At 33.3% G+C, this 27,307-nt stretch overlaps 2 protein-coding genes across 7 annotated transcripts; both read left to right on the forward strand.

Annotated features, from left to right (window-relative positions):
* Window positions 1–32: 32 nt before the first annotated feature.
* On the forward strand, window positions 33–18,396 carry LOC128161325 (serine/threonine-protein kinase Nek4-like). Of its 5 annotated transcripts, XM_052824586.1 has the most exons (20): window positions 33–591; window positions 1,083–1,349; window positions 1,794–1,894; window positions 2,643–2,739; window positions 3,118–3,225; window positions 3,513–3,670; window positions 3,821–4,004; window positions 4,943–5,119; window positions 5,937–6,149; window positions 7,380–7,421; window positions 8,756–8,923; window positions 9,635–9,689; window positions 10,001–10,089; window positions 11,003–11,134; window positions 11,988–12,115; window positions 12,395–12,573; window positions 13,780–13,837; window positions 14,431–14,512; window positions 15,116–15,133; window positions 16,867–18,396. In XM_052824586.1, the coding sequence occupies exons 1-20, from the start codon at window positions 496–498 to the stop codon at window positions 16,978–16,980; spliced, it is 2,466 nt and encodes an 821-aa protein (XP_052680546.1). In that variant the 5' UTR covers window positions 33–495; the 3' UTR covers window positions 16,981–18,396. The 5 variants fall into 5 exon arrangements, with proteins under 5 accessions (XP_052680546.1, XP_052680547.1, XP_052680552.1 ...); XM_052824587.1 differs by lacking the exon at window positions 15,116–15,133 and having other exon boundaries at window positions 35–591; XM_052824592.1 differs by lacking the exon at window positions 11,003–11,134 and having other exon boundaries at window positions 35–591.
* Window positions 18,397–21,578: 3,182 nt separating this feature from the next.
* LOC128161343 (somatostatin receptor type 1-like) lies at window positions 21,579–23,384 on the forward strand. 2 transcript variants are annotated; one of them, XM_052824618.1, is made up of 2 exons: window positions 21,579–21,967; window positions 22,166–23,384. In XM_052824618.1, the coding sequence occupies exon 2, from the start codon at window positions 22,274–22,276 to the stop codon at window positions 23,192–23,194; it is 921 nt and encodes a 306-aa protein (XP_052680578.1). In that variant the 5' UTR covers window positions 21,579–21,967; window positions 22,166–22,273; the 3' UTR covers window positions 23,195–23,384. The 2 variants fall into 2 exon arrangements, with proteins under 2 accessions (XP_052680578.1, XP_052680579.1); XM_052824619.1 differs by having other exon boundaries at window positions 22,192–23,384.
* The last annotated feature ends 3,923 nt before the right edge of the window (window positions 23,385–27,307 follow it).

Below are 27,307 nucleotides of genomic sequence, written 5' to 3' on the forward strand. Positions count from 1 at the left end.
AGTTCCATGTATTTGTCATTTCCGTGCTTGCAGTCGTGAAGAAAGCTTTTTCCATGATTACACATGCAACTAATAATAGTATCTATGATTTTGCAAGATATCATGTTATTTATAACATTTAAGATACAGTGTACTTATTGACAAATCGAATTTATTTGAAATCTAAGAATAACTCGTAACTGTATGCAAACAATACACAATTGTGAATGTCGTTACGCTGTGGAATTCCATTTTGACATTGTGTCACCGATATTGTAAATATATTGCATATGTCTTCAATGATTTTCAAGACCTAAGATAGTTATCCAGGTGATACAGAAGGATGTAAATAGTTGATCTACTCTTTTTTTTTTCTTTTCGCTATCTTCGATGTGATAAAGTAAGCATGTACATTGTAAATATGTAATCATGTCAACTGTTTTGACGGAGATAAGATGAAGAACAGAGAAAATAAGACTGGAGATAATTGAATGTTTTTAATACGAATGAGACATAATGGCTGGGTTGGACCAGTTTGAGTTCATAAGGCAGATTGGGAAGGGTAGTTATGGCGAAGTCACACTTCAGAGACATAAGAAGGACAGAAAACAGGTACATTTTTATAAGCATATGACAACAAGAAAGTAAGACATTTTGCACATGTTCAATTCATTCAGAATGTTCAGCTAAATTTGTATAAGAAAAGGGAAATTTAAGAGCGGATTGTATATATACTATTTACATTGATTGAATTTGTTAATCACGTGTGACATCAAATTGAAAAATGATTTATAAAATATAACACACTTCATGAAAAAAGCTTTTGACATGTTAAAGAAGGAAATGAATTTTAATTATAACTTTGCTTGTTTGTCTTATTGAATATGAAATGATGGTGAAACTATTCAAATGATGTGTTAGAAACACTTAGTTATGAAATAAGTTAAAAAATAATTCAACTCTATACCTTAAAATGAAAATTTAAATAATTAAGCAATGTGTCCATACTTGTAGTTTTAAGCAACACAAACATATATTTTGAATTATTTACCTGTACAATATAGGCTATGACAATTATCACTTGTTCTTTTGTTTGAATTTAGTATGTGTTAAAGAGAATTAACTTAAAGAAAGCGTCCAAGCGTGAGCAACATGCGGCGGAACAGGAAGCTAAGCTCTTATCCAAACTAAAGCATCCCAACATTGTCACCTATAAGGATTCCTTCCAAGGGAAAGATGGCTACCTCCACATTGCAATGCAGTTTTGTGAGGGTGGGGATCTGTACACCAAACTGAAGGAGCAGAAAGGGGTGCCTCTCGAGGAACGACAGGTGGTGGAGTGGTTTGTGCAGATAGCTATGGCACTGCAGGTATACAATATTATTGCTAAAACTTGTTTCCTCTTTGTTTGAAAATTCATGTGACTATCATATGACTTTTATCAAACATTCCCTAATTTGAAAATTACTGGTTACAGTAAAACTTGTTTAGTACGAATACGGATATTGCGAATACACGGATATAGCGAAGTCATCTTGGATCCCCAATTTTGTAAATTTAATGAATTTCTTAAACGGTTATAATGAATTACGGATATAACGAAGTAATTTTTTAGGTCCCAGTGACTTCGTTATAGCCGAGTTTTGCTGTATTCATGGCCATTAGATGTTTTTGTCAAGGCTGATCACATTCAGAGGTTACATTTGTTTCTCTATTTGGATTTATTTTGTTTAAACACTGTTATAATAATATAAAGTGTTTTTGAAAAAAAAGAATTGTATATTAAGTTAATGTTTTTGTGATTTATTTTTCAGTACATGCATGAAAGAAACATTTTGCACAGAGATTTAAAGACCCAAAATATATTTTTAACTAAAAGTAAAATAATTAAAGTGGGAGACTTGGGAATTGCACGGTAAGTGTATTGAATTTTTTTTGCAGATATGATTTTAAATATTAAAATGAAATGTTGGATTAGAAGTTGGTTATTAAAATTATGCCAGTAAAAACTTCAGTTTTTATCAGTACTCTTCTTATTTTTGACAACTAAGACTGCAAAAATTTTAAATTTCAATATTAAGAACTGAAGAATGAATGAAAGAGTTGATATTTCACTTGACTGATTATGAAACTATGACTTTCTTTGTATTTTACTTTGTCCTTCTCTCTCTCTTTGTGTCCTTTTACATTGTGGACATGTATGACTTTAGCTAACTGCTGATCTTTGACAGTTTTGTATCTTTATCTGTAGAGTGCTTGAGTCGTCCAGTGACATTATGGGCTTGTATGACTAAGACTTACTGATGATATCTTTATATCTTTATCTGTAGTGTGCTGGCGTCATCCAGTGACATTTAATATGGACTTGTATGACTAAGACCTACTGATGATATCTTTGTATCTTTATCTGTAGTATGCTGGAGTCATCCAGTGACATTTAATATGGACTTGTATGACTAAGACCTACCGATGAATATATCTATGTGTTTATTTGTAGTGTGCCGTAGTTGTCCAGTGACATTTAATATGGACTGGTATGACTAAGACTTACTGATGATATCTTTGTATCTTTATCTGTAGTATACTGGAGTCATCCAGTGACATTTAATATGGACTTGTATGACTAAGACCTACTGATGATATCTATGTGTGTTTATTTGTAGAGTACTGGAGTCGTCCAGTGACATGGCCACCACACTGATAGGGACACCCTACTACATGAGTCCTGAGCTCTTCTCCAACAAACCATACAACCACAAGGTTAGTGTGTGGTTTTGAATAAATGTAGGAACCAGTTAAAGCACCTACCCTACTTTTCATTGTTCCTTAGCTCAAGAGATCCCATATTTACCCCTTATTTTCTATTTAGCGTACATGGCATAGAAAATTAGTGTGGTACTTCTACATGGTATATAGTACATGTATAGTTAATTTTATATCATATAGCTTTTGTCCTTCTGTTCACATTTTGAGAACTTATAACTTTTAAAGTAATTTTATGCATTCAAATTAGAAATGATTCATATATTTCAAGGTCATTTAAAAAGTTTAAGGTATAAATGGCCACCATTGAAAGTTGGTCAATAATTGAATTCATTTGGAGAGGGTTGTTATAGTTTATTGTATTCTTTTAAACAGTCTGATGTGTGGGCATTAGGATGCTGTGTTTATGAAATGGCAACCCTAAAGCATGCTTTTAATGCGAAAGACATGAACTCCTTGGTGTACAAGATTTTGAAAGGAAAGGTAAGAAAGCATTTGTTTAAAGTTTAAAAGCGCTTCATATTCAGTTTCAATCCATAATAACAGTTATCAGTTGTTATATGATAATGCTACATCTAAATGCTCTTTACTCTAAAAAAAAATTAAATTAAATGTAAACAACCTTTTTATGACTTTACAATTGAATATTAAGTAAAATCAAAAATTCAAATATTTTTTCTAGTAATGAATTGTGAATTTTTAGTGAATAAAGAAACCTTGCCATGTACATTGTTTGCCAGTAATGTTTCTGTGATACCTTCTTCGTGTAGATGCCTCTGATGCCCAAACAGTACAGCCCCGAACTGATTCAGATCATAAAGAACATGCTGCACCAGGAACCAGAGAAACGACCCTCAGTCAATCGCATTCTCAGGGACCCTTATATCAAAAAGAACATCTCAATATTTTTAGAAGAAACCAAGAAAAGGTCAGATATCTAAATGATTTTGACTGTACTCTCTCTCTCTCTCTCTCTCTCTCTCTCTCTCTCTCTTTTCTTAGCCATATACATGTAACATTGAAATACTCTTAATAGACATTTAAATTCTGAAAAGTTTAATTATCTATTTTATTTTAGCCGTCCATCCAGTGCTAGTCGTCCTGGGACAGCCCAACGACTTCGACCTAAAACTGCCCCCTCTAACCGTCCCCCAGCCCCCCTCCCCTCCAGTGAGGGCTCTAATGTAAACAACAACTCGGCCAGTAAGATGAAGGTTCATGTTCCCGAACCAGATGGAGCTGATAGCACAGACAGTGCACAGGTACATGCTTGTTAAATAGCACACAAGCTGATTTAAGCACATTGTCAGATAGTGCACTGATATATTAATTCTGACTGCACAGACAGTGCACAGGTACATGCTTGCTGAATAGCACACAAGTTGAAAGCACACTGTCACAGAGAGCACAGATATATGACACTGACTGCACAGACAGTGCAGGGGTATGTATGCATGTTTAATAGCACACAAGCTGACAGCACACTGTCAGATAGTGCACTGATATAAATTATGATACTGACTGCACAGACAGTGCACAGGTACCAGATATGATTTTTATTTCATTATATGCATGTTATATTGTACAGTACAAGCTGATAGCACACAGGAATGCACTGCACAAATACATGAAATAAATCAGCTGCAGTGAATATTATTGCAGAAAAAGTGCACAGGTACAGTGTATGAGAACATTTTAATCAACATGACAAGCTGTCAACATGTTATCAGACAGTGCACAATGATATACAAGTAGCACCCAAGCTGACAGCACACACACTGTCAGAAATTAATTGCACAAATAAATATTAATTTAAATAGCAATGAAACTTATTGCAGAGACAGTGTGCAGGTATACTAAGTAAGGACATCTAGGTGGCACACAAGCTTTCAACTAACTGTCTAACAATGCAAAAAATTATCAAGTTTTGGATGTTAACAGGTTGACTGTTAGACATATACACTCAGGGCCATAATATTCCTGTATGCTGTAATATACAGCAGATAATCAGGCAGCACAGATAGTGCAAAAGCAAATAGATGTGATTAACTTATGAAGTATTGGATGCAGTTTCTTTGAATAAAAGATAACATCTAAATTTTGGCAAGGAAGAAATTTTGTATATAATATAAAATTATGTATATTGAATTGAAAAATGAAACTGGAAAAAAAAACTAAAGACAAGTTCATGGTTTTTCAGTCAGTTCCTCAGCCAGCCATTTTGCGGAAGAAAGGCCACGCACGTAAACCTTCCGACGGAGCCAAGCAGGATCTGTTCCCCATCGTAGAGGATAAAGTGATCAGTGACAACCACCACAGGAACCTGGAGTCATCCACCAGCTCCGAGGACACGGTCAAGGCCAACACTGCCAAGGAGGTGGGTGCTTGTAGCACTGAATCTGGCCCAAATGAATATTTATGTCATCGGCTTTGACCGATCATAGTTGTGTCCATATTAGGCATCTGGCAAATTTTAGTATATGTATTTGTGCATGCATTGCGCCTCGCAGTACTTTGTTTATTTCGCAGTGACAGCTTCAGGTAAATATTTAATTATAACTAAAACACATTTAATTCTTATGTGTTTGCCTTGATTAAAACATTTATACAGTTACATAATGGTTTAAATCAATGACATGTTTTTCTTTGCATGCATAAGAATTTTAATAGGAAGTACCCACTAAAAGTAAAGTTTATTCATTCTTTGCTATTTCGGAAATCACCTAAACGGTGCAATATATCCTATATATCATGTTTATTGCATGTAATGCATAAAACTGACCAATAATATCACATGCTGATAATTCCTTTAAAAGGAATACTTGTTTTTCTGGTTCTCTGACTGAACCTAGATTATATAAGATGACCATAATGATTTTTATCAACATATTTTATTGATAAATTCATAATTTCTAAGGGGGAAATCGTTTTGTGGATTTAAAAGTGTAGAATGTGATTATGGTATAGAGAAAACCTAATAAAAATATTTTTAACTACAGTTTTATCATATCATTTCAAGTTTTGTTTCAAAATTAATTCAAATACTTATAACATATTGATATATCATTTTCTGGGGAAAAAAATATATGCCTCTTTAGAAAAAACAAGTGTCACTTTGAATTACTTTTAAAAGAAATATTGAAAAATACATTGTCAAATAAATTAAACTAAAAATAACCAATGTCTGTTGACAGAAGTCGGAGTCTCAGTCTCCTCCAAGGAAGTATGACAGGGACTCAGCAGGAGGAAGGAACTCCCCCAAAAAGAAAAAGAACGTGTTGAGGAGGCCGGCTCGGGACAGCGACACAGACTCGCTTCACAGTGTGAGATCTGAACCAAATCTCAGTGCTCGATCAGACTCGAGCTCATCTTCAAGTTCTTATGCCAAAAATGATGTGTTTAGAAAAGTAAGTGACGGGCAAGATCACGCAAAAATGAAAAAATACAAAGTATCTAACTTTAATTGATATGATTTACTAATATATATTGATCGATGAGTTCATCTATCTTATTCATCTCTTCCTTTAGTCAAATTATCAATCATATTTTTTTTTCAAGTGTATAATAAATCAAGTTCTGGTAACTATGCTTTTCTTTAAAAAGAAAAAAGAAATTTTTAGGATTATTCTCTGATAGCCTTAGAAAAAATAAAACATGTTTGCACAAACACATTGTTCAAGACAGCATTTTTTCCTCTCAGTCACAGAAAATGAACTGTTTAAATTGAGTTGATGAACTAAATGCATCAATTTGAAGAAAAAAACCCAATAACAAAAAAAAACAGGATGTGCACCAAAAAAATGCTGAATTTATTTGATGCAGACTCATTTAAATGACACATTTATATCTGCAGTGTATGTAAAAGGATATAGAGTGACTGTACAGTGTAGTACATTCATTGTTTGGATTATTTAGATTGACATGTTTTGAAAATATATAGGACAGGCATATAATATTTAAGGTTAGTATTTTTGGAATCACTCAAGCAGTGGGAAAGGCCTTGCTGTTGCTAATGCAGTTTTAACATGTTTAAGTACACATGTCAAGTAAACAGTAAAACTGTTACTATATTTTTTTCATTTTTCAAATGAATTAATGGTTTGGCAGACTTTACAATATATTACAAAAGAAAAAAAATGTCAACAGCGATTGAACAACAGAAGGCAATTATGATTGATCTGAAAAAATACCTCGAATAAAAGATTATAATTATATAATGCTCTCTGAAGCCTGTAAGAAATTCTTTGACCAGGTATATACTCCAAGGGAGAGCAATCTATCTCCTCGAGTCACAAAGGGAAGTAATTTGGTAAGCTTTCAGAAACCCGGCACACTACAAGCACATTCTTCTTTTCATTAACAAAGTGTGGGTGGGGCTTATTAGGGTAAAAACCCAATAATGTGGTACCATGTATAAGCTTTTTGAATTTGCTTCATGATTTTTGAAATTCGGCAAATTGTTTCTTAAAAGTGTAATTCTAATTTAAGAGGTATTGGTGAATACTGATTTTTGGGCATTTGAACAATGTAATGATATTGGGTTATTGAATTAAGCTTTTTGATAGTATTGTCAATCTGCATAAGAGGGTCAGGAAACAAAACAAATGTCATCAATTATCATAAATATTGTATCACAGGACACACTAGAAGGCAGTGGTGAATCGGTAAGCCATGGAAGAGTAAGTGAATTAACAGGATTAAACGCTGTGTGTGCCTTGTAGAACTTAAGGAGCATTTCTTTTTGCTCAATATGTTGTGAGCTTGGATGTGTGTTAGTGAAGGCAGCAGCTTACAGTGGTCATGCTTTAGACAAACTTTACTCCATTCTCTGTACTTTTAGATTTAAATTTCTTACAAATAAAATAAAAATGATATCATTATGCAGATGAACAAAATCTTAACTTTAGAAGTGGGAATTTTGTAAAAGCTTTAATGCTCATAAAAAATGTAAATGAAATTGTAGGTAGAAAATGCAAAGTGCTTGTATAACTATCATGTGTTTCATATGGATCCCAAGAAAAAAAAAGATTATTGGTACTGGTAAAATAATGTTTAAAATTAACAGAAGAAATTCACTCTCAGACAGAGGGAGGTATCTCTAAGGCCATCCTTAAAAAAATGTTTGTTTTGAATTGCCGCCTAGAGGTTCCCAGACTCGGGAGAAAGGGAGTGAATTTTTTTTTTTTTTTTCAGATTTGAAGTTTAACCAATAGAGAATTGGTACAAAAATGAAATAAAGTTCTTTATGTTTTGCTAATAAAATTTCCTCAGCGGGGGGGGGGGGGGGGGGGGGGGGGGGGGATTTCAGTGAGATAGGAGGTAACTCCAAACAAACAATAATTTTATTTTGGCCTAATGCATTGTAATTGAATGGTATTTAGGATTGCTGTTTTAATAAGATACTTGTATAAGGATCTGTTGTGTTTTTCTTGCCCTTACATCTGTAGAATATGATATTTCTTAGCTAATTGTCATGCAAATTGAACACATATTTTTTCACAACTTTGTGCTGATTTTCTATGTGTGTGTTTGTTAGATGAAATTAGATTTTCAGGAAAACTAGGTTATCTCTCAATTTTACATTCTCTGCAAGGTCAACTGGAAGCACATTGATCTGACACCAATTTTGCTCAAGTTCAAATTTTCCAGAAAACTCCCCTCAAGTATGAAAAATTTCAATTGAAAATACATACCCCAGATAAAAAAAAACAAAATTGAAGTAAGGTATTTGATAAGAGAACAATACAGAAACTATGTTTCAATTTGAAAGCAATGATTTTGAAAATTACTGTAAAAAGTATATATAAAGAAAAGTGCCAGAGACAAGCAATTTTAACTTGTTAATAACATTTTTTTTCTTTTATCTGAATTTTTTTTTACAATTACTTTAATAAAATGTGTATTTATAAGATAAGGGGAAGGAAACTAACTGAGTTGTAAGCATTTATTTAAAGTAAGTTTGTTCACTTTAACCATATTTCACTGTATTGGAATGTGTCTTTGACCTTTACAGCCAAAGCCAGTCAGTAACCCCCGACCCCTGCCTACGCCCCCCAAGGTCAGTGAAAGCGCAGGAATCCCGGTGAGGCGACCTAGTTATGAGGACAAGCTGGTGGAAAACAACAAGTCGTCCAGCACTTCTAGCTCTAAAGACGAGTCATGTGACATGGAAACGCCCAGGGTAAGTTAGAGAGTCCAGCGACTGATTGAAAGACCTATAGTCTTAGAATTTCAAACATGTTTGTCACTTAGACTCAAGTTCTTGACACTCTGTTACTGGCTTTGAATTTTGAATTTGTATGACAGTGTGTCAGAAGTTGGTGATTTTTACCCATTGTAAAACTGTTTGTATTGCCTCAGTTGGCTGTCTTAGAGCTGTGATCTGCTGACCCGCAGGGTTCGAATGCAGCAGGAATTTTTGTTTATATATTGAATATATAGCCATAGATTTGTATAGCTGATCCCCCCTACCAAATTTGACCTTTTTTGCTGTCATTTTCAAGTCAAACTCATATCTCTAAAGATTCAATAGATAAGTTTAGGCATGTATGTAAAACTTTTCCCAGTGGTGTGGAGTACCTGGATTTTTGGAGCTTCAGGTGCATTGAGCTCTGTAACTGAAGGATATTATACTAAGATTCCTAGACTTACTTCAATGGCATACTATCATCATATTAGATTATAAGCCTGAGTGTATGTTCTTTTGATTAACAAAAAAAATGCCTTGCTTTACATAAGTTTTAACTACATGTATCATGATAATAGCCATAAATGATTTAAGAACAGGAAGAAATAACTGTTGAATATTGTGCTTGTTTTTCTGTTTAATTAGTTAAGATTTTCATTGTTTGAAATAAGCTTTATGACCTTTGATTTTGTTGTTTTTTTTTAGGAACCAAATCTTTCTGCACGGCAGAGACGACGAGAGAAAAACCCTGCAGGATCATGTAAGTATTTGTACCTGCTACACGCAGATTTTAAAAATGAGCTCATATGGGTAAAAAATAAAATTTCACATCGAAATTTTTACACATTAAGTTAATGTAAGTGCTGTTTTGATATAAATTCTGTTGAAAAATAACAGTGATTTATAGGCCTGGGATCATTATTTTTAAAACTTGATAATGCAGTAAAACACCTTTCAATGACATTGGAGTCAGTTGTTACATATTCATGTATTGCATAATGATAAGGAATGGAACGATAGCTGTTTTTTATTTTTTAATTTAACTTGGTACATGTACTTTGTAATTGTTAGCCCTAGAGAGACCTAACTCTGCTCGCATTCATCTGAAGGCCCCATCTCGTCACGAATCTGAGCGAGTCACAAAGGCTGAGAAAAGCGTGGTGAGTTTTGAGATACCTGTTTAGTAGCTGAAGGTATTTATTGTAGAATTCAGTGAGAAGAAATTGTAACGGAAAAATTACCTTCTGGATTAAACTTTTATAGATACCATTGTGTCTAAATTTGAATGCAGTTTTTCTTGTTTGCAAATAATTGATACCGTAACAGTTTTGATTTGATAAAGTGCTGTTGCTTGGTGGAGGGAAAATTGTTGAATTTTTTTTGCAGAGTTGCATTGAATTTAAGAGTTTTAAGAATATCTTTGCACCTGTATTCAACTAAAACAGGGTGTGATGTGGAAAAGGGTATTTCTATTTTCCGTGCTCAGAAGACATTTACAAGATATAATTTTATGTATAGGTTCCGCTTTTAATTGGCTTTGGCATAAAGCTGTGGCACAAATGTTTCATTATGTCATTATGTTGAAGATATTAACATTTCAAGGTCTTGTCTGCTTCTGGTGCAGACATTGAAACAGCTAGATGATTTTGGTGTAAGGCTACAGTATATATTAGATAGTATTAAAAGTATTATACTAACAGTAATTGGTGAATGCATATATTGGCCTATTTTCAGCAAAGTTAAAGAAATGGGATTGTGAAATTATGATTATATGAATGACTCATAGAAGAAGTGGAAGTTTTGCATCATTTTAATATATATATTTCAGTTAAAGGTTATAGCCATTTTTATTTTTCAAAGAGTTTGCACATAAACTAGATGTATTGTTAGTTTAATGGATGGATACAGGTCCATTACACTTATTAATAACTTATTGAAAGTAGAGGGACATCAATTGTTTCATATACCATACAAGTTTGAATAACATGACTTTGTACTCATTTTACGTCAAAAATATTCCTCCTAAAAATGTTTATCAATGGCATCTGATTGAGTACTTTAAAACTGTGACAGGCTTATCACCACTGGAACGAGTTCAATTCTCCGCACTCAGCCAGGACGCCCAGAAATGAGTATTACAGTAAGCCGTACCGCGAGAATAGTTACACCCCTCGCGGGGACGTCGATATCTGGGAGTCGGAATCTGTAAGACATTGGATTGGTGCCATTAAATATACCTACAATCACATGACCTGGTCACATGATCTGGTTTTAATGGCTGGGTGTTTTTGCTGTGTGATACATCAGACTCACTGCTTTGTGCTAAAATTGGAGTTTTGTTGGATTTTGTTTTCAAATTGATTGATTTCAAATTTGAAGTGACTACATGCATTTAAAAAAATCAGAAGGACAGGTTATATTAATTTCAACTCTTCTAGCTTTCACCATGTAAATGTTTTGCAATTTAATTCAACATCATCATTACGTATTGTTGTTTCACTGTGTGAATGGTGAATGATTTGATTTATGGTGATATATTTTAATATACCATATCTGATCGGAGGCCATAGTACAGTAACTGTCACACCCTTCAAATTCAATGAAATAACATTGATGCACTCACTTTTTGACTTTCAAATGATTTATGGTCAATTTATTTTAACAATTTCAATCATATTTAAGCCTAGTCTGAGACTGTTTTTGTTTTTCCTCCTTTTCCTTGAATAAATATTTAACTTATATTGGTATAAATCTACAGTAATTATCCCCCTTTATTTAACTCTAAATTCCACTTCCCTCTAGGTCCAGATAATTTATAACATGATTGAAATATTTTTTTGAAATTCACGATCTGCTGAATTTGCACTCAATTTAACAGAAATATGAAATATAATTAGTGTAAAAATGGTTCAAAGTTAAACTTCATTTACATGACATTGAACTGCTTAAGACCTTCAGATGTTAAAGAAAAGAATCTAGATATAGAGGAATAAGGGGAATTGAAGTGTAGGACAAGTAAAATCTGCCATGAGTTTGATCGTTTTTGTTGTATATACAGTATGGGCCTAAGATGTCGAAATCAAATTCCAAGAGAGTACGGCAGCCATCAATCAAAGACAGCTCCAGCTCAGAGGAAGAGACGCTGAAAGAAAACGAGGATTTCAAGAAGGAGAGAGAGAAACACAGGTATATATTTATTTATACAACTAATGCTTTGTGTTGTTCATGGTGGTTTGATGATGATCGATGTTTAAATGTGATCAATTGTTTATTGACAATTCTTAAATTAAAGTCCTTACCATATATTAACAATATTTAAAAAAATTGTAAATATATGGGTAACATAGCAAGTTATATTTGGAATTAATTGTAGACCAACTCTAAATTAAATGTAGCAAAAAACCCAAAGAATTTCAGGAATGACATAGTCAGAAAGATCAACAAAGTTATTTTTTTTCTTTTCAGAGAAAATAAGGAAATGAACAACTTTATTTCACTTCTTGACACAACCTTGAAAATGAACAAAGAAGATGATGACAAGTCTGAGGAGGATGATGAGGTCAAAGAGGTCAAAAGTCATCGCCGCGTCAGTCAGCCGACCAAGCCGTCCGACGCTGACATACACAGGAGTGCCTCACTGCCCAGTAAGTGTGAAGGAGTTTCATGTTGTCTAGTTAGTATAAGTAAGCTTTAAATATTGCCAAGTAAGTGTTTAGGAATGCTTTTGCTGCATAGTAAGTGTATAGAAGTATAACATTGTCTAGTTAGTGTAAAAGTAAATAACATTGCCCAGTAAATATATAAGAGTGCTTTAATTACTGCCTAAAAAGTGTTTAGGAATGCTCTGTTAATTGTGTAGAATAGTCACACTGCCTAGTAAGTGTATGGGAGATTTATATTAGTGTAAAGGTAAGCTACATTGCCTAGTAAATGTATAGGAGTGTTCTAATAATTACTGTCTAGTAGGTGTATAGGAATGCTTTACTAAGTGTGCAGGAGTGTTACATTGCCTAATAAGGAGTTAAAATTGTCTTGTTAGTGTAAAGGATTGTTACATTACACTGTCTAGTAAGTATGTAGGAGTTCCTTACTACGGTACTTAATATATAGAAAGTTTATAAGAGTGTGAAAATACCTAGTAACTGTGTAGGAGTGCCTCACTGTCTAATAAGTGTAAGGAGTCCTTTGCTGCCTATTAAATGTATAGCAGGGCCCTCTACCTTGTAAATATTGGAGGTTCTTTACTGCCTTACAATTGTTTGAGATGCTTCAGTCTCCAGTTAGTATTGGCTTGGTAGCAAGGGCTTAGAGTGCTTCACTCCCAAGTAAATGTGTAAGAGGGCCTTACTGGCCAGTAAAAGTGTAGGAGTGCTTAGTTAGTGTAAAGAAGTGCAACACTGCCTAGTATTTAATACTGTAGAAGCAGAAATATTTGTTGAGGATTTAATTTCATTATTTTCGTTGGCAGTATAAATCAACGAAATTAAATCCATGACAAATTTTTACTTCAAGTATTAATGATTACATAGAGATTACAAAATGGTGAAATTAAATGCCAACAAAATCTTATTTGGTTTAAAAACAACGAAATTTTGACCCAAGGAAAATATGTGCTTTTACAGTAATGGAATGGTTTACTGCTTAACATAAGCTTGTGAAAAATGTGTAAAAAATCAGGCAAGATGTAGATAAATTGAGAATAATGATTGAAAATATATATATTAAAGATTTTGCATACCAATATGATCTTATTTAGACTTTGAGATATAAGAACCATTTCTACACTTTTGTATTGAAAAAAAAAATTGACAGTGTCATCCTTAATAAAGAATGAATGAATTTCTTTTCAGGTGTAGAGACATTATGTAATGCTGACAGATTGACAACCAGAATACAAATACTTCATACGTACGTAGTTTATCACATTTCTACTTTATACTGGTACTTACAAAATACAAATTTCATGTTACTTAGTTGGACAATGAGTTTTGATTGCTCATGTTATAGTGTTAGCCAGGTATAATGTTGCAGCACCATGTGCAATGTGCTAAAATGGTTTATATGCAGGTATATATCTCTTGACTCAACTTGCCAATGGATATAATGATTGATTTTTGTTTTAGGTAGCTAAAATATTTTTGTATTCATACAATTATAAATAAATGTGAAAAAAAAAGGATTTTTGTTTGCAGATTCTATAATAGATTGGATTACTCGTACCTTTCATGGGGATTATATGTAGAAGACATTGCATATTTGCATTTTAATAAAACAAATTTATTTCGAATTTATCAGCTAGAGATTATGAAAGTCTGTTAGATTAAATAAACAACAAAATGTTAGTAGTGATATTGATAAACTTTCTTTTGAAAACAGTCCAAATTTGTTCAAAAGATCTGATTTCATACATATGTGGTCATATAATTAATCATGTGTCATGCTAAGATAATATACTCAAGAGGAGTAGTGTGATAAAGATTTTTTTCTTTCTGTTTATCTAGGGACTGTGTTCGAGGAGTGGGGTTCGAAGTCCTACACAAAGCCTTTGAAATCCTCTCAAACATTGAAGATGATGAGTTAGAGGTGAGAGATTTCAGAATCAGCTTTCTATTTACTATTTCTGTCCTTAAAGATTTCATGATGTTCTAAATATAAGACTGAATGTAACTTATTGCAATATTTGCAACCTTCAATATTGTTTTAATGCTTTCTTTTGAGTGAATTGTTTGAAAAACTTGTAAGGTACTGAATTATGAAAATTAAAGATAAGGAAAAGATTAATGAAAAGAGAATAAAAGGACTCCACTTTTACTATAACAGAATGCTATTTTGTTTAAATTTTCTTTAAAGGGGGGGGGGGGGGGGGTAGGAAAACTTGGGTGTTTGATAAAAACATATTGCCGAAACAGCCTTAAGTTTAATTCTGGTTGCTGTAGGAAAATATTTTAATTTTATAAGTATGTGTAGCAAATGAATACAGATAGTAGTAACATATTTAAGATGGTATAACAATACCTTGCTAGCGTTAGTAGGAAATGGATCAGAGAACATATACAAACAGGCCGGTCCAATCTGCATTCGCAAATAGTGCAGAAACCATTTTTGATTATCATGACCATTATGAATAATTATAATTTTAAAGGTAAAGGTAGGATATTTAAACCAAATCTGCATTTAAAATTCTAGGTTGCAGAGAAAGTTTTGGTAAATAACTTGTGTATACATTTGTTGTAATTTTTTATCCACCTGTAAATGTCATGATTTTAAAAGCAGCACATAATTTTCATTGAGTGCTAATATTCATGCAACTTTTGGTTTTAAAATCACTCTTTTTCTTTATTTAGTATTTTTTAAACTTCTGACCTCTCTCCCGTTTTTGTTTCCCATATTTTGGGGGCACCATGTTTCTGGTCTGTCTTTTTTGTCCTTTGTCAATCTGTTATGGGACATTACAATGATTGTAACTATCAGATGGAATTTCTGACTGTTGAAATCCTGATCTATATTAACTGATAAGACTTACCCCTGGTTTTGGCAGTTAGTAGAAATTAACTGATGAAATGGTAACCTGGTATGTGTAGTGACAAACCGCTAAGATTATTTATTAATAAGATAATTCAGGATAAAATAAGGTCACTTAAGCTGGTGTATAATGGGTTTCATTTTGAGTGAAGTGCTTTTTTGTAGGGTTTTTTTTATTAGTAAATGTTCTGTCTTATGTCAAGTTGATAAAAGGTGCAGGCATGATAAAATCCCTCACTGAACCTAATGGATCCATGAATCTTCAGAAAAGGTCTAGATCTGAACCCAACAAGAAGTGTCGATCATGTTTAATATAAGTGAGATAACCTGAAAAGAATATGCAATCTGTCTTTCTTTCAAATCTTCTTTATATCAAACATTTTGTAATTGGGTGACAACAGAGTTCATAGGTCAGTTAGTTAACCAATCTGATCAGTCAGTATACTGTAAAGCAACTTTTATAAGTGTGCAAGAAATTTTCACCAAGTTTGCGAGAGACCGTCTTTTCCTAAATATTTTTTGTCCCAAGCTATTCCTTGTTATTTGGTTGTTATAACAACATGGGTTTTGAGAAGGCTTGGTTGCCAACAAATATGAAGTAAATTATGAAATGAAGTTGTGAATAAATAAAAGTTATTTTACAGTATTTGCTGGGTATATATTGGAAGGGATCTGTGACAGATCTATACAAAATTGTCAGATTGCATTTGGAGTGCATGTAATTGTCTTTCTCTAGATTCCTCTGATTATTCAGTATTAATTAAATCATCATTTAAGAGGGCTTGGTGGTAGTGGCCATTTTAGACTGTATTGGTCTCCTTTAAAAGGAGAGTTCTATATATATAAAAATATAGGAAAATACCCAAAATTTTAAGGTAAAATATATGGATTTTTTCTTTGTTAAATAACAGTTTAATAATACATGTTGCTAAAGAAATCATATCTTAAAACTTTTGGTATATCTGTTGCAATGGTGAATTTGTTATAATTAACCATCGAGCCTCGGCCATAACACTAATATGAAGGTGTCTCTCATGAAAAATTTAATGGATGCTGTTTACAAATGATTAAAGATAATATCAATTTCATTTAATTTGGTCTGCAGTGTGCATTCACTATGAAGCAAAAGAAATGGTGCAATTTAACACACAAGCTCTTGACTACCATTTTCTATATTAAATAACCTGTGCACAGATCTGTAAAACATATTCAAAACAACCTTCAAGTCACTGATTGTCTTGAAATGGAGAAATATTTAAAATGGATTGTAATGTACCGCTTGTAAATAAAAGCAAGATGTATATGTACCATAGTACACCATACTTTAATATCTGTCTCTTTTTAATGTATAAGTCATCAAATGTGGAATTCCTGCTCTTAAGCTATCTAATTTTGATTTCTTTTTTCTCCTAAAGCCACAACTAGTGGATCTCATGGGCAAAGACAAATTTGACCAATATGCAGGGAAGATTTGGCAGCTGAAATTTTGTAACGAGTGTTTCGAGCAACTTCCACACTTAAGGAGCTAACAGGAAGTGATGATTAAGCAAGCCTATATGTAGCTCACTGAAAAAACTTCTTAATTTGGTCTAGCTCATAATGAAATGTAAGAAAATGATTGTTCATGAAATAGTTACCAGGTTGAAGAGTTGGACTAGTTCATTCACAAAAATATCAGGAAGATTGTCAATAACATTTAGTCTGTAGAATGACCTAGCAGCGTTACAACAGTTTTTGTTCAGTCCAATATCACTGCTGTTCATGATTTGTATGAAAGAGTTATCTGTAATATCATTGATTTATTGTGATACTTTAAGATGAGATCTTGTCTTATCTTAGATTGAATACTTACATTGTATTTATAAACATGTTTGTTTGTGAAATATAAATTACATTCTGTCTAAGATTTATCTAAAAGAAATTACCAAGCTTTTGATCTCGAAATGTATTATTATTTAAGAATTTCTTAATATAATTATTTCATGTTATTTATTAATTTATGGTCATTAATTGATTGTCAAAAATACTTAAAATTTTTCTGTTTACAATCTTAATGTTGGGCAGTATTCTGTTTGCTGAGCTATTTTTACTTTGCTTCATTAATATTCATTTTTATTTCATGAATATTCATTGGTTATTAGTTATGTATGACAAAGTTGAATATTTTTCAGTGTTTACTTTCATCCTGAATCTCTTTGATAATACATTTTTTTGGTCTTTAAGAATGACAGTACCAACTTTGTATGTGTACATTATATTATGTGATATACAAGTCATTACCACTTTGTTATTGTGTAAAATGTAGTCCTGTATACAGGATTATTTTTGCCCCTTTTATTTTTCACCAATCTACAGTTGCAAACAGTTTCGTGCCCCTAACCCCACCCCACTTCCCCCCTTTTGAAAATCCCAGATACAGATTAGGATTAAAACTTTTTTCTAATTAACACAGTGATTTGCAAATTGTTGCTCAGTCTTAAATACGCCCACTGAGAACAAGAACGAAAGGGGCGAAAATATGACGGGGCGAATATGTTCCCGTATATAAACAATATTTAAGACATAAAATAGAACCTTAAGTCTAAATAATTTAAAATTTGTATGAAAAGAAAGTTTTTTGTAGTAAATATCTATAAAATGCTTTGTGTGTGAGTGTGTGTTAAAGGTTGTCAAAACTTTTTGCATGTAAGTAAGAGAGGTTTTACATGTAAGGAAATACAGCTTGCAAGGCATAAAATGGTTGTACAAAGTAGTTGTAAAATTATTTATAGCTTTTCTCCATGAAGCAGTATTTATTCAGATATTGTCGACAGTGTCATGAAGTCTTATTTAATAATGATTATTATTAAGAATTTATTTTGTTGATGGCATTGTCTCGATTACTTTTTTTTACCATTAGTATTATGTATAACTTAGTTCTAATAAATTACCGATTCTCTCACCAGTATGACAGACTTGGTTCATTTTCTTTCAATATGTTTCCAAGATTCAATGGTAAAAACACATTCAGATGCAGAACACGTTGTCAGACATGCATAGACCAAAAATTCATTTAGAATACTGGTTAGGCTTTTTCTTTGGCATGTACAATATTTTGCGGAAAACGATTTTAAGAGGTAAGGGTGGATTTGATTTAGAGCTTTTTTTAATGTACCTATGTTTGATATTTGGTGACTCATGTACTTGATCAAACGGAAGCTGCATTCCGCAAACAAGGGGCCCGGGACCACATTGCTCACCTGAGCAACAATAGCCATATATTTGATCAAATCAGCATAACGGTGTAAAAGTCAAAATATCTTGACAATTAAGTACATTAAATGTGGTAAATCTTGCACAAAGATTAAATAAATCTGCCCATTTTCACCTTCATATTTTAATGGTAAATACAAAGAGCCCTTTTTCGTTTTAGTATTTGTGAGGAGATTTTTCTTTATTCCCATTTAAAAATCCCCCTTTTATGGCCCTACTTTTCGTAAGAAAATCATAGTTTGATCATACGTTAATCTGCAACCCTGCGCTTTAACACAAGTGGCTGAACGTTTTTCTAATTTTTTTTTCTATATCGTCATCTGTTAAAATTTGCTACCCCATTGTTGCCCCAATATACCTGGATTCTAACTTGAATATGAATATACACAACGTGAGGATGCTTCCACACAAGTTCCAGTTTTTCTGGCTAATGGTTTTTGAGAAGTTTTTAAGGCGTCGAGCTAATGCTCGGCAGCCTTCTAGCGATCGTCTGGATTGGCAATCGTCCAAAAATTCACGCGCTGCACCGCCTTTTAAATGCGCATAAGAAATAAGTTCCTAAAAGTATTAAACGTATTACAAGATTTTTTTTTCCATTTATTCAACTAAATTGTGTACAAAAAACCCAACTTTGCCTCCCTGGTGATTGACAACTCATTGCATAAGAATAAATTTGCTTAATCAAGAAATGGCGGATGAATACAATCAGGCCTAAGTGTAAAGATTCACTATTTATTATTTTAGTTTATCGCTTACATTTTAATTGGAGACTGTGCCCGATAGAAATAACATTTTAGATGTAAATTTATTTGTTATCGGGCTCGGTCTCCAAAATAAATGTAAGCGATAAACGTATCTAGTAATTTCGTTGCAAAAAGTAAACTCGATAATGCAGTTAGTTTGGTCGAGCATTATAGATAGCACATGTTGTGGATTTGTTTGTAAACAACCATACCATAGGAAATCTTGTTTCAAACGGGAATTGAAATAAATAAATGTATGTTTTATTATTATAATTAGGGACACACTGTTAATGTATTCAAATTATGAACCTATGAAAGTTGTTCAAAGACTGCTTGAAGCAGAAAAAAACAAATTATTTTTGAACTTTGAAATTTCTTCGATTTTTGCAATTATGATGAGTTATTGTATTAAAAAAGCACCACTACCTATTTTATAAGAAAATATACCAATTTTTGTTTTTAAAGCAGCAGAAAACATAATTCAAATACTTTCTATTCTAAGTCTAATATCATTTGATATGACTATTAGTACAGAAATTCAAATTATTGGTATCATTCTATATAAAAGAAAAAAAAATGTCAGCTCGACGCCTTTGTGGCCGTTCCGGCCTTTGATTTAAAGATTGTTTTTATATACTGTGAAATCATTAGATTTCGTGGTGGCTTATTTTTCGTGGAATTCGTGGGTACCTCTCATCCATGAAATAACATCCTTCACGAATTGATGAATTAGGGTAATAAAGTCATATTCCCTTTTGTAGATATATATATGAATACACGAAGTTACGTCCCCACGAACCTGTAAAATTTAAGTCATCCACGAAAATTGGCCCCCACAAAATTTAATGATTCCACAGTATTCCTATGTAGAATATTATCCCCCCCCCCCTTTATTGTGGCCCACCCAACTCCCGGGGACCATGATATGAACAGAAGTAAATCATTCTACATTACTGAAGGACGCTTCCACAATAGTTTAAAGTTTTCTGGCCAAATGGTTTTTGAGAAAAATTTAAAGATTGTTTCTATTTATTCTTGGGTAAAACCTGATCCCCCATTATGGCCCCATCCTATTCCCGGGGACCATGATTTTAACAAACTTGAATCAACACTACCTGAGGATGCTTAGACTCGATTGTCAGCTTTTCCGGCCAAATGATTTTTGAGAAGAAAATGTTTAGAATATCTTCAAAATTTCAATAATTTTTAAGTATTTCCTCTTGAACGAGGGCATGGCCCTTCATTTTTACGAAATTGAATTTCCTTCACCTAAATATGCTTTGTGCCAGGTAAAATTGAAATCGGTCCAGTGGTTCTAGAGAAAAAGTCGAAAATGTAAGAAGTTTACAGACAGGCAGACAGACGAACGCCAGACAAAAAGTGACCATAAAAGCTCACTTGATCTTTCACTCAGTTGAGCTGAACACGCTAGATTTTAACAGGAGCTTGGAATTTGAGAAGTTGTGTAAAACAGCAATTTGACGTAGCTATTTCATTGCTAGCGACTCAGCCATGGTTCAATGAAGTCGGCAAGATTTGTCTGGCTTTTGGGCTAAGACTACGCAATCTGTGTATATTTCACTTGAAAACAGCGTGATTTTTAACTTGTTTTGACGCAAGAAAAAGATAGTTACATGCTACTTAAAGTTCAAGGTTTTGTTAAAATAATTCGGAGTCTAGTATGATCAACACTTCTAAATGAAATAAGTTACCCTTTGCTTCTTTAAGGGGGAGGGGTGGTTCTGACCATTTGAAGACAATATTTATCTTCTTTAAAAGAAGAACTTAATCTGTTAATATAAAGATATCGGAAAATATTCAAATTTTAAAGCTTAAATATTAGGAATTTTTCTTTACTAATAAATAAGAGTTTAAAAATATCTTAAGAAATCATATCTCGAAGTTTAGGAGAGGTCGGATGGTACATTTGTTGACTACCCAGGCTGCTTAAAGTTTTGCAAGATTGTTAATTAGAGTAGGAACACACAAAAATAGAAGAAGAATGTTAACGCAAAGGGGAAAGAAAAGAAATGTTGGAATTTTTTTTTTTGCAACGTGCTTAAGAAAAATATGAAATGGAATCTTTTCTTTATAATTGTCTGTAATTTGGAATGTGCACCAAAAATAAATACCACTAAAAATCATCAGATTTTAGCTGTTTATTTGTTCGTCTTATAGGCCTATAAATATTAGTTCAATGGTACGATTGTTTCTTAAGTTTTATATAAGGAAGGGAGAAAATCCTAGTTTTCTTGAACAATGTTTTTTTTTGTATCTCATCACTTGAATATCGTCCGGAAAATGTAAACAACTAAAACCCGCGCTCTCACTTTCTACAATAACACAACCTTAACTTTCCTCTATCAATTGTTCTATGTTAACCATGTTTAAAAGTTGTAAGCGATGCATGTATATAAAATGATGTGTTTTTGTGCTGAGGAGTGAAGTAAACGGGCTTTGTCATTGGAACATGCTCTTCATCACAAAATAAACTGAGGTTGTGGGAGACATTATATATTAAGTAAGTACACGAAATATTTCAAAAAGACTATATCCTCATCTGTCGGTATGTTTAAAATACTGATCTACCTGTCCTCCTATCTATCTATCTATCTATCTATCTATCTATCTATCTATCTATCTATCTATCTATCTATCTATCTATCTATCTTTTTACTATTATTTTCAAAATTAACTTTTTAAGCAAAACTATTTTCAGACTATACAGACACTTGAATATTGCAGCTTGTGATCCGATCACCAAGTCATTGTTGGCATTAATTCGCAACGTTAACGATACAGCGTAGAAATAGAAAGAGCAAGAGTCATGAACACCACTGTATACAATCATTCTCATGACCTTGATAACGTTACAAATGTTGACGGAAGAAAACCATTTCTGTTGGATAACAGTTCTCATGACTTCCACTTCCAGTTTCCTACCCAAGTGGATATTATTAACGTTATTTGTGCAGTCATTGCTGTTTTGGGAGGCATTGGAAATATCGTTACCATTGTCATCATCTCGTACCAATCAAAACTTCATACACCGACATTTGTTGTAATTAAATGCTTGGCAGTGTCAGATTTCTTTGGATTAATTACAGTTTCTTTCCAATATTTTACAAATGTTTGGACATTTTTACGTCATCAAAATGCATCTACCTACGCCAACCTTTTTGAAATCATCGTTAACACCGTTTATCTCAATTCACCCAGCCATGTCTTGTTACTGTGTGCCGTTAGATATTTGCTTGTAGTCCATCCCTTAGACAGCAGACGATATCTAACCGTCACAGTAGTCTCCCTTGGGTCGCTCACATCATGGATCTTAAGCTTTGTATTTGCGGTCATTTACGTTTCTGTCTATTCAGCCTTTGGAGTCAAAGATCAAAACATTGGTCTAGCTTTAGAGATGGCTTCAACAATTATTGTGATACTTTATCTTGTTTTATCCGTCATTATTATAATATCGATGCATTTAAAAAAGATGGCAGCCATTAAAAAATCTGCAACTAAAGGTCAAGTTCATAAAAAGATGCATTTTATAGCTTTTGTTATGCTGTTTTGCCTTGTACTCTGTCGTCTCCCTGATATTGTTGTACATTTTTTTTTATTTGTAAAGAAAACAGAGCTTTTCACCATTCATTTGAGAAACTGTTATTTTGTACTGAATTATTTCACCTATTCGTACAATCCATACATGCTTTTTGTGTTTTCATGTTTGAAATCTTGCAGAAAAAAATGAATTGAGAAAATATCGATGCTAAACATTTCTTAAGATTGAAGCCTATATTTTCTCCAGGTATAATTTTATTGAGATAATTGGACACTTTATATTGTACATTTCATGTTATTTCCGGAATATGTTGTCAATGCATGTTGTCCCAAGCTTTGTTCATTTCTGAATTGATATCATTAATGGCATAAAAAAGTTTAAATATATAACACAAACAAATGTTTATTATGTTTTTTAATCAACTTTTGTCAGTTAACATTACATATTGAAATGTGTGTGTGTGTGTGTGTGTGTGTGTGTGTGTGTGTGTGTGTGTGTGTGTGTGTGTGTGTGTATATATATATATATATATATATATATATATATATATATATATATATATCATGAATACTCATTTGTTAGAGCCCGTTTCAAAATACCTTCGATTTTACCACTTGGTGACAGTCTTGTTTTCGTCAGCAGCACGCTAAATCCAGACGCCCGTCGCTTCGCCGGCATTAAAGACATGGCACCGAAACACCAACGCAGTACGACCGCATTAGAGCTGGCTAGGTCGCCTTGCCGGTGTACAGTAGAATAATGACCCCCGTATAAAAATGACCAGGGGTCATTTTTCGACGTAGAAGAATGACGCCCCCCCCCCCCCCCGGGTCATTGTCATACCTAGGAAAAAATGACCCCCGATCATTATTCTACAATATACGTAGAAAAATGACCCTTTTGCCTGAAGAATAAGTGTCATTTTCATTAAAATGAGCACACTCTACCTAATGAAAGTGACCCCTGTAGAATAATGACCCCCTTTTAGGTTTAGATTAAAGTTTTCCAGTATAATTTTTTATTTATTTTGTTTTATTTTTTGTGAAATAGTCTTTACAATATTGTAATTGTTACTGCAGTTACTGAAAAGTAAAAGAAATTAAAATGCATATTCAAAGAAACTTAAAGTGAAAGAAGGGGTATATCTTAGAAAATAGAAAAAACAAGATACTGACGTATTGTATCGGAGTATGGTTGTCAACTTAACGAGTTACATTTACATGTTTTTCATTATTATGAGAGACAACACATTAAAATAATTGAGATACAAGACACTATAAAACAAAATTCTGTTTTTTGGCGATGAAAGAGTAGACTCGATATTGTTCATGAATTATACTTGCATTCTGAATGACGATTTTCCCCTACAATAAAGTACTGTGTATGCAAGTGCATAACCCAGAATTAATGATGAAACCAAAATTATGAAAACTTTATTCCATTGTTAGTCCTTATAATCATGCTGAAGTTAGCGGCCACTTACAGCATCCATGAACCAGTAGAAGACCGATAAGGAACATCTTCAAAGTAATGAGAGTACTCAAACAGAAAATGTATTTTACTTTATCATCAACATACTTCAATTATTATCAAGATGATTAATGCATCAATAATTTGTAGAAGCATTGACAATTTCGGAAACAGAAAAGATCGCCTGAAGAAGAAGAAATATAAATGCATCTTGTGATTACAATCAAGGGAGATACACGTATAAACCCTTTGGAACCACCAGGTGGTACCAGGTGGTACCCGTACAGTCCAGATTTGATACCTGGAAATAATAGTCCTATTGGTCTCCTGCACTGCCCTGTAATTCGTTTGATGTACACTTTAAAGAAAAGGACGATAAGGGCCCACCATTCACCACAATATTGTTGTGAATATTTTTAAAAATGACAAAAGTTCTAGTGAGCTAAATGGACTCATTTAGATATGATAGAAGCCCTCAGACGCTTGTTATAAATATATATAAAAAGTTCCTGTACATATCGCGCGTGTTGCTAAGTTCATGTGATCAAATCAAGGAGGATATAAACCCCTCAAATGAGCCCGAACTCCTTATCAACGCTTTTGGAAATATCTTTATTTAATATGTTTGATCAGTGTTTATTATCTATTTAAAATTTACTATAGTAGGTACTCTTGACACAGTTGCTCCTAAAATGAACACAAATTATACAACAATACAACAAATGTTTAGAATATCGATGTATATGTGTAGAAGAAACAAAACTAACGTAAAGTGATTTTTTTCTCAAAAAGTCACTTTACTACGGCGGCTTGAAAGGGCCAGATAAAAAAAATCTTGTTTGTTGAGACGAATTAGGATTTGTTCGGACGAATTAGCTATTTGTTCGGACGAATTAGCTATTTGTATGGACGACTTGGCTTTTTGTTCGGACGAATAAGTTATTTGTTTGGACGAATTACGATTTGTTCGAACAAATTAAGATTTGTTCGGACAAATAAGTTACATGTATTTGTTCGGACGAATAAGTTATTTGTTCGGACGAATAAGTTATTCGTTCGGACTAATTAGAATTTGTTCGGACTAATTAGCTATTTGTTTGAACGAATTAGCTATTTGCTTGGACGAATTAGTTATATTTGTATATAAAAACAAAATTTTTGATGATTTATCTACAAGACTATCTGATCTGGCAATAATGTAGATGATGAAGAGGGAGAGGGTCAAGCCGACCTGGGCCGTTCTTTGAATGTCGTTTTTCTATCAAATTATAGCACCTAGTAAATGTTATACATATACTAGTCACTGGTAATTCAAGGATGTTGGAGCATGGGCGGCAGATGCGATTTCCGCCCTATTAAATTTTCCAAAAAATGAATTTTAAAAATTAAGACTGAATTGAAATCTAACAACAGCGATATGTATTCATTGGAGCAGCGATGATAACGGCGATTTTTGTTCAATGGAGCGGCGAATTGTGTTTACTTTATTGTTTATACCGTCAAAAGTGGGGTACATATACATGTTTCTTGCGTGTATTGACAATCAACAGTGCATTAATTACATACTAGGGTCGACATTAAAGAAATACTGTTCTTCAGCTTTGATATATTCCTGGATCTGCGCATGATCTCGTAAACTGATTTAGACTTTTCACATCTGCGTATCTGCGTATCCATGATTTTGAAATCTCTCTCTCTCTCTCTCTCTCTCTTTTTCTCTCTCTCTCTCTCTCTCTCTCTCTCTCTCTCTCTCTCTCTCTCTTACTGTTAAAATGATTAACTTATTCAGACCAAATATCTTATTCGTCCGAACAAATAACTTATTTGTCCGAACAAATCCTTATTCGTCCGAACAAATAGCTAATTCGTCCGAACAAATAACTTATATGTCCAAACAAATCCTAATTCGTCCGAACAAATCCTACCTCGTCCGAACAAAAACCCAATTTGTCGAACAAATACTAATTTTTTCGAGCAAATAGATTCGTCTGAACAAATCATAATTCGTCCGAACAAATAACTAATTCGTCCGAACAAATCGTAATTCGTCCCAATTCGTCCTAACAAATCGTAATTCGTCTCGATACATTTACTTTCCTACTCTCTATATATCTTACTTTTCTCTCGCATTCAAGTCACGAGCGGTAAATGTCTTAACTCCGCGTACTACTATCTGATTGGACAAGGTTTTATAGTCAAAATTTGTCATCAACGAAAATGTTGCAGCATAGCTTACACACAAGTAATTATTCAGTTCACTGACCTGAATGGAGTTAAGGGATAGACCCAGAAAGATTCTAAATAGTGCATATTTATTAGCACAATCGACTGCAACTATTATTAACGATATAAACTATTTAGCGTGCTATTAAAGGAAAAAAGTGAAAGATCTTATTGAATGTTTGGCTCCACTTTCACCAAAATTAAAAAAAAAAATAACTCTCCTCATTTTCCAATTGACTTTAGAAAAGTTGGTGACGGCGGGGCCTGATGAAGCCCTATTTCACTTAGCCAGCTAAGTCTCTCTCTCTCTCTCTCTCTCTCTCTCTCTCTCTCTCTCTCTCTCTCTCTCTCTCTCTCTCCCACACATATTTGAACAAAGGCATTCCAAACAAAAGAATATTTTCAAACATTAGTATATATAAGGAAAGTATAGTTGTTTTTTTCGATCTGCACTGTTTCATCCACATGTGTTGTTGTGGCAGCGGCATGTCTTCGATGCTGGCAAAGCGAACGATTGACTGAGTCCAGCGAGCTGCTGACAAAGACTTTGACTCTCGCCAAGTGTGAAAATCGACGGTACTTTGAAACGAGCTTTTTAGTTATGTATGC

Source organism: Crassostrea angulata, chromosome 8 (genome assembly GCF_025612915.1).
Source record: "Crassostrea angulata isolate pt1a10 chromosome 8, ASM2561291v2, whole genome shotgun sequence".
Taxonomy (NCBI): domain Eukaryota; kingdom Metazoa; phylum Mollusca; class Bivalvia; order Ostreida; family Ostreidae; genus Magallana; species Magallana angulata.

Excerpts from the sequence above, each read along its gene's own strand:
- LOC128161325 (XM_052824586.1), top strand. The coding sequence starts at position 496 with ATGGCTGGGTTGGACCAGTTTGAGTTCATAAGGCAGATTGGGAAGGGT. Across the intron at positions 6,150-7,379 it reads AAAATGATGTGTTTAGAAAA|GACACACTAGAAGGCAGTGG; the intron begins GTAAGTGACGGG and ends ATTGTATCACAG. Across the intron at positions 11,135-11,987 it reads ATATCTGGGAGTCGGAATCT|TATGGGCCTAAGATGTCGAA; the intron begins GTAAGACATTGG and ends TTGTATATACAG.
- LOC128161343 (XM_052824618.1), top strand. The coding sequence starts at position 22,274 with ATGAACACCACTGTATACAATCATTCTCATGACCTTGATAACGTTACA.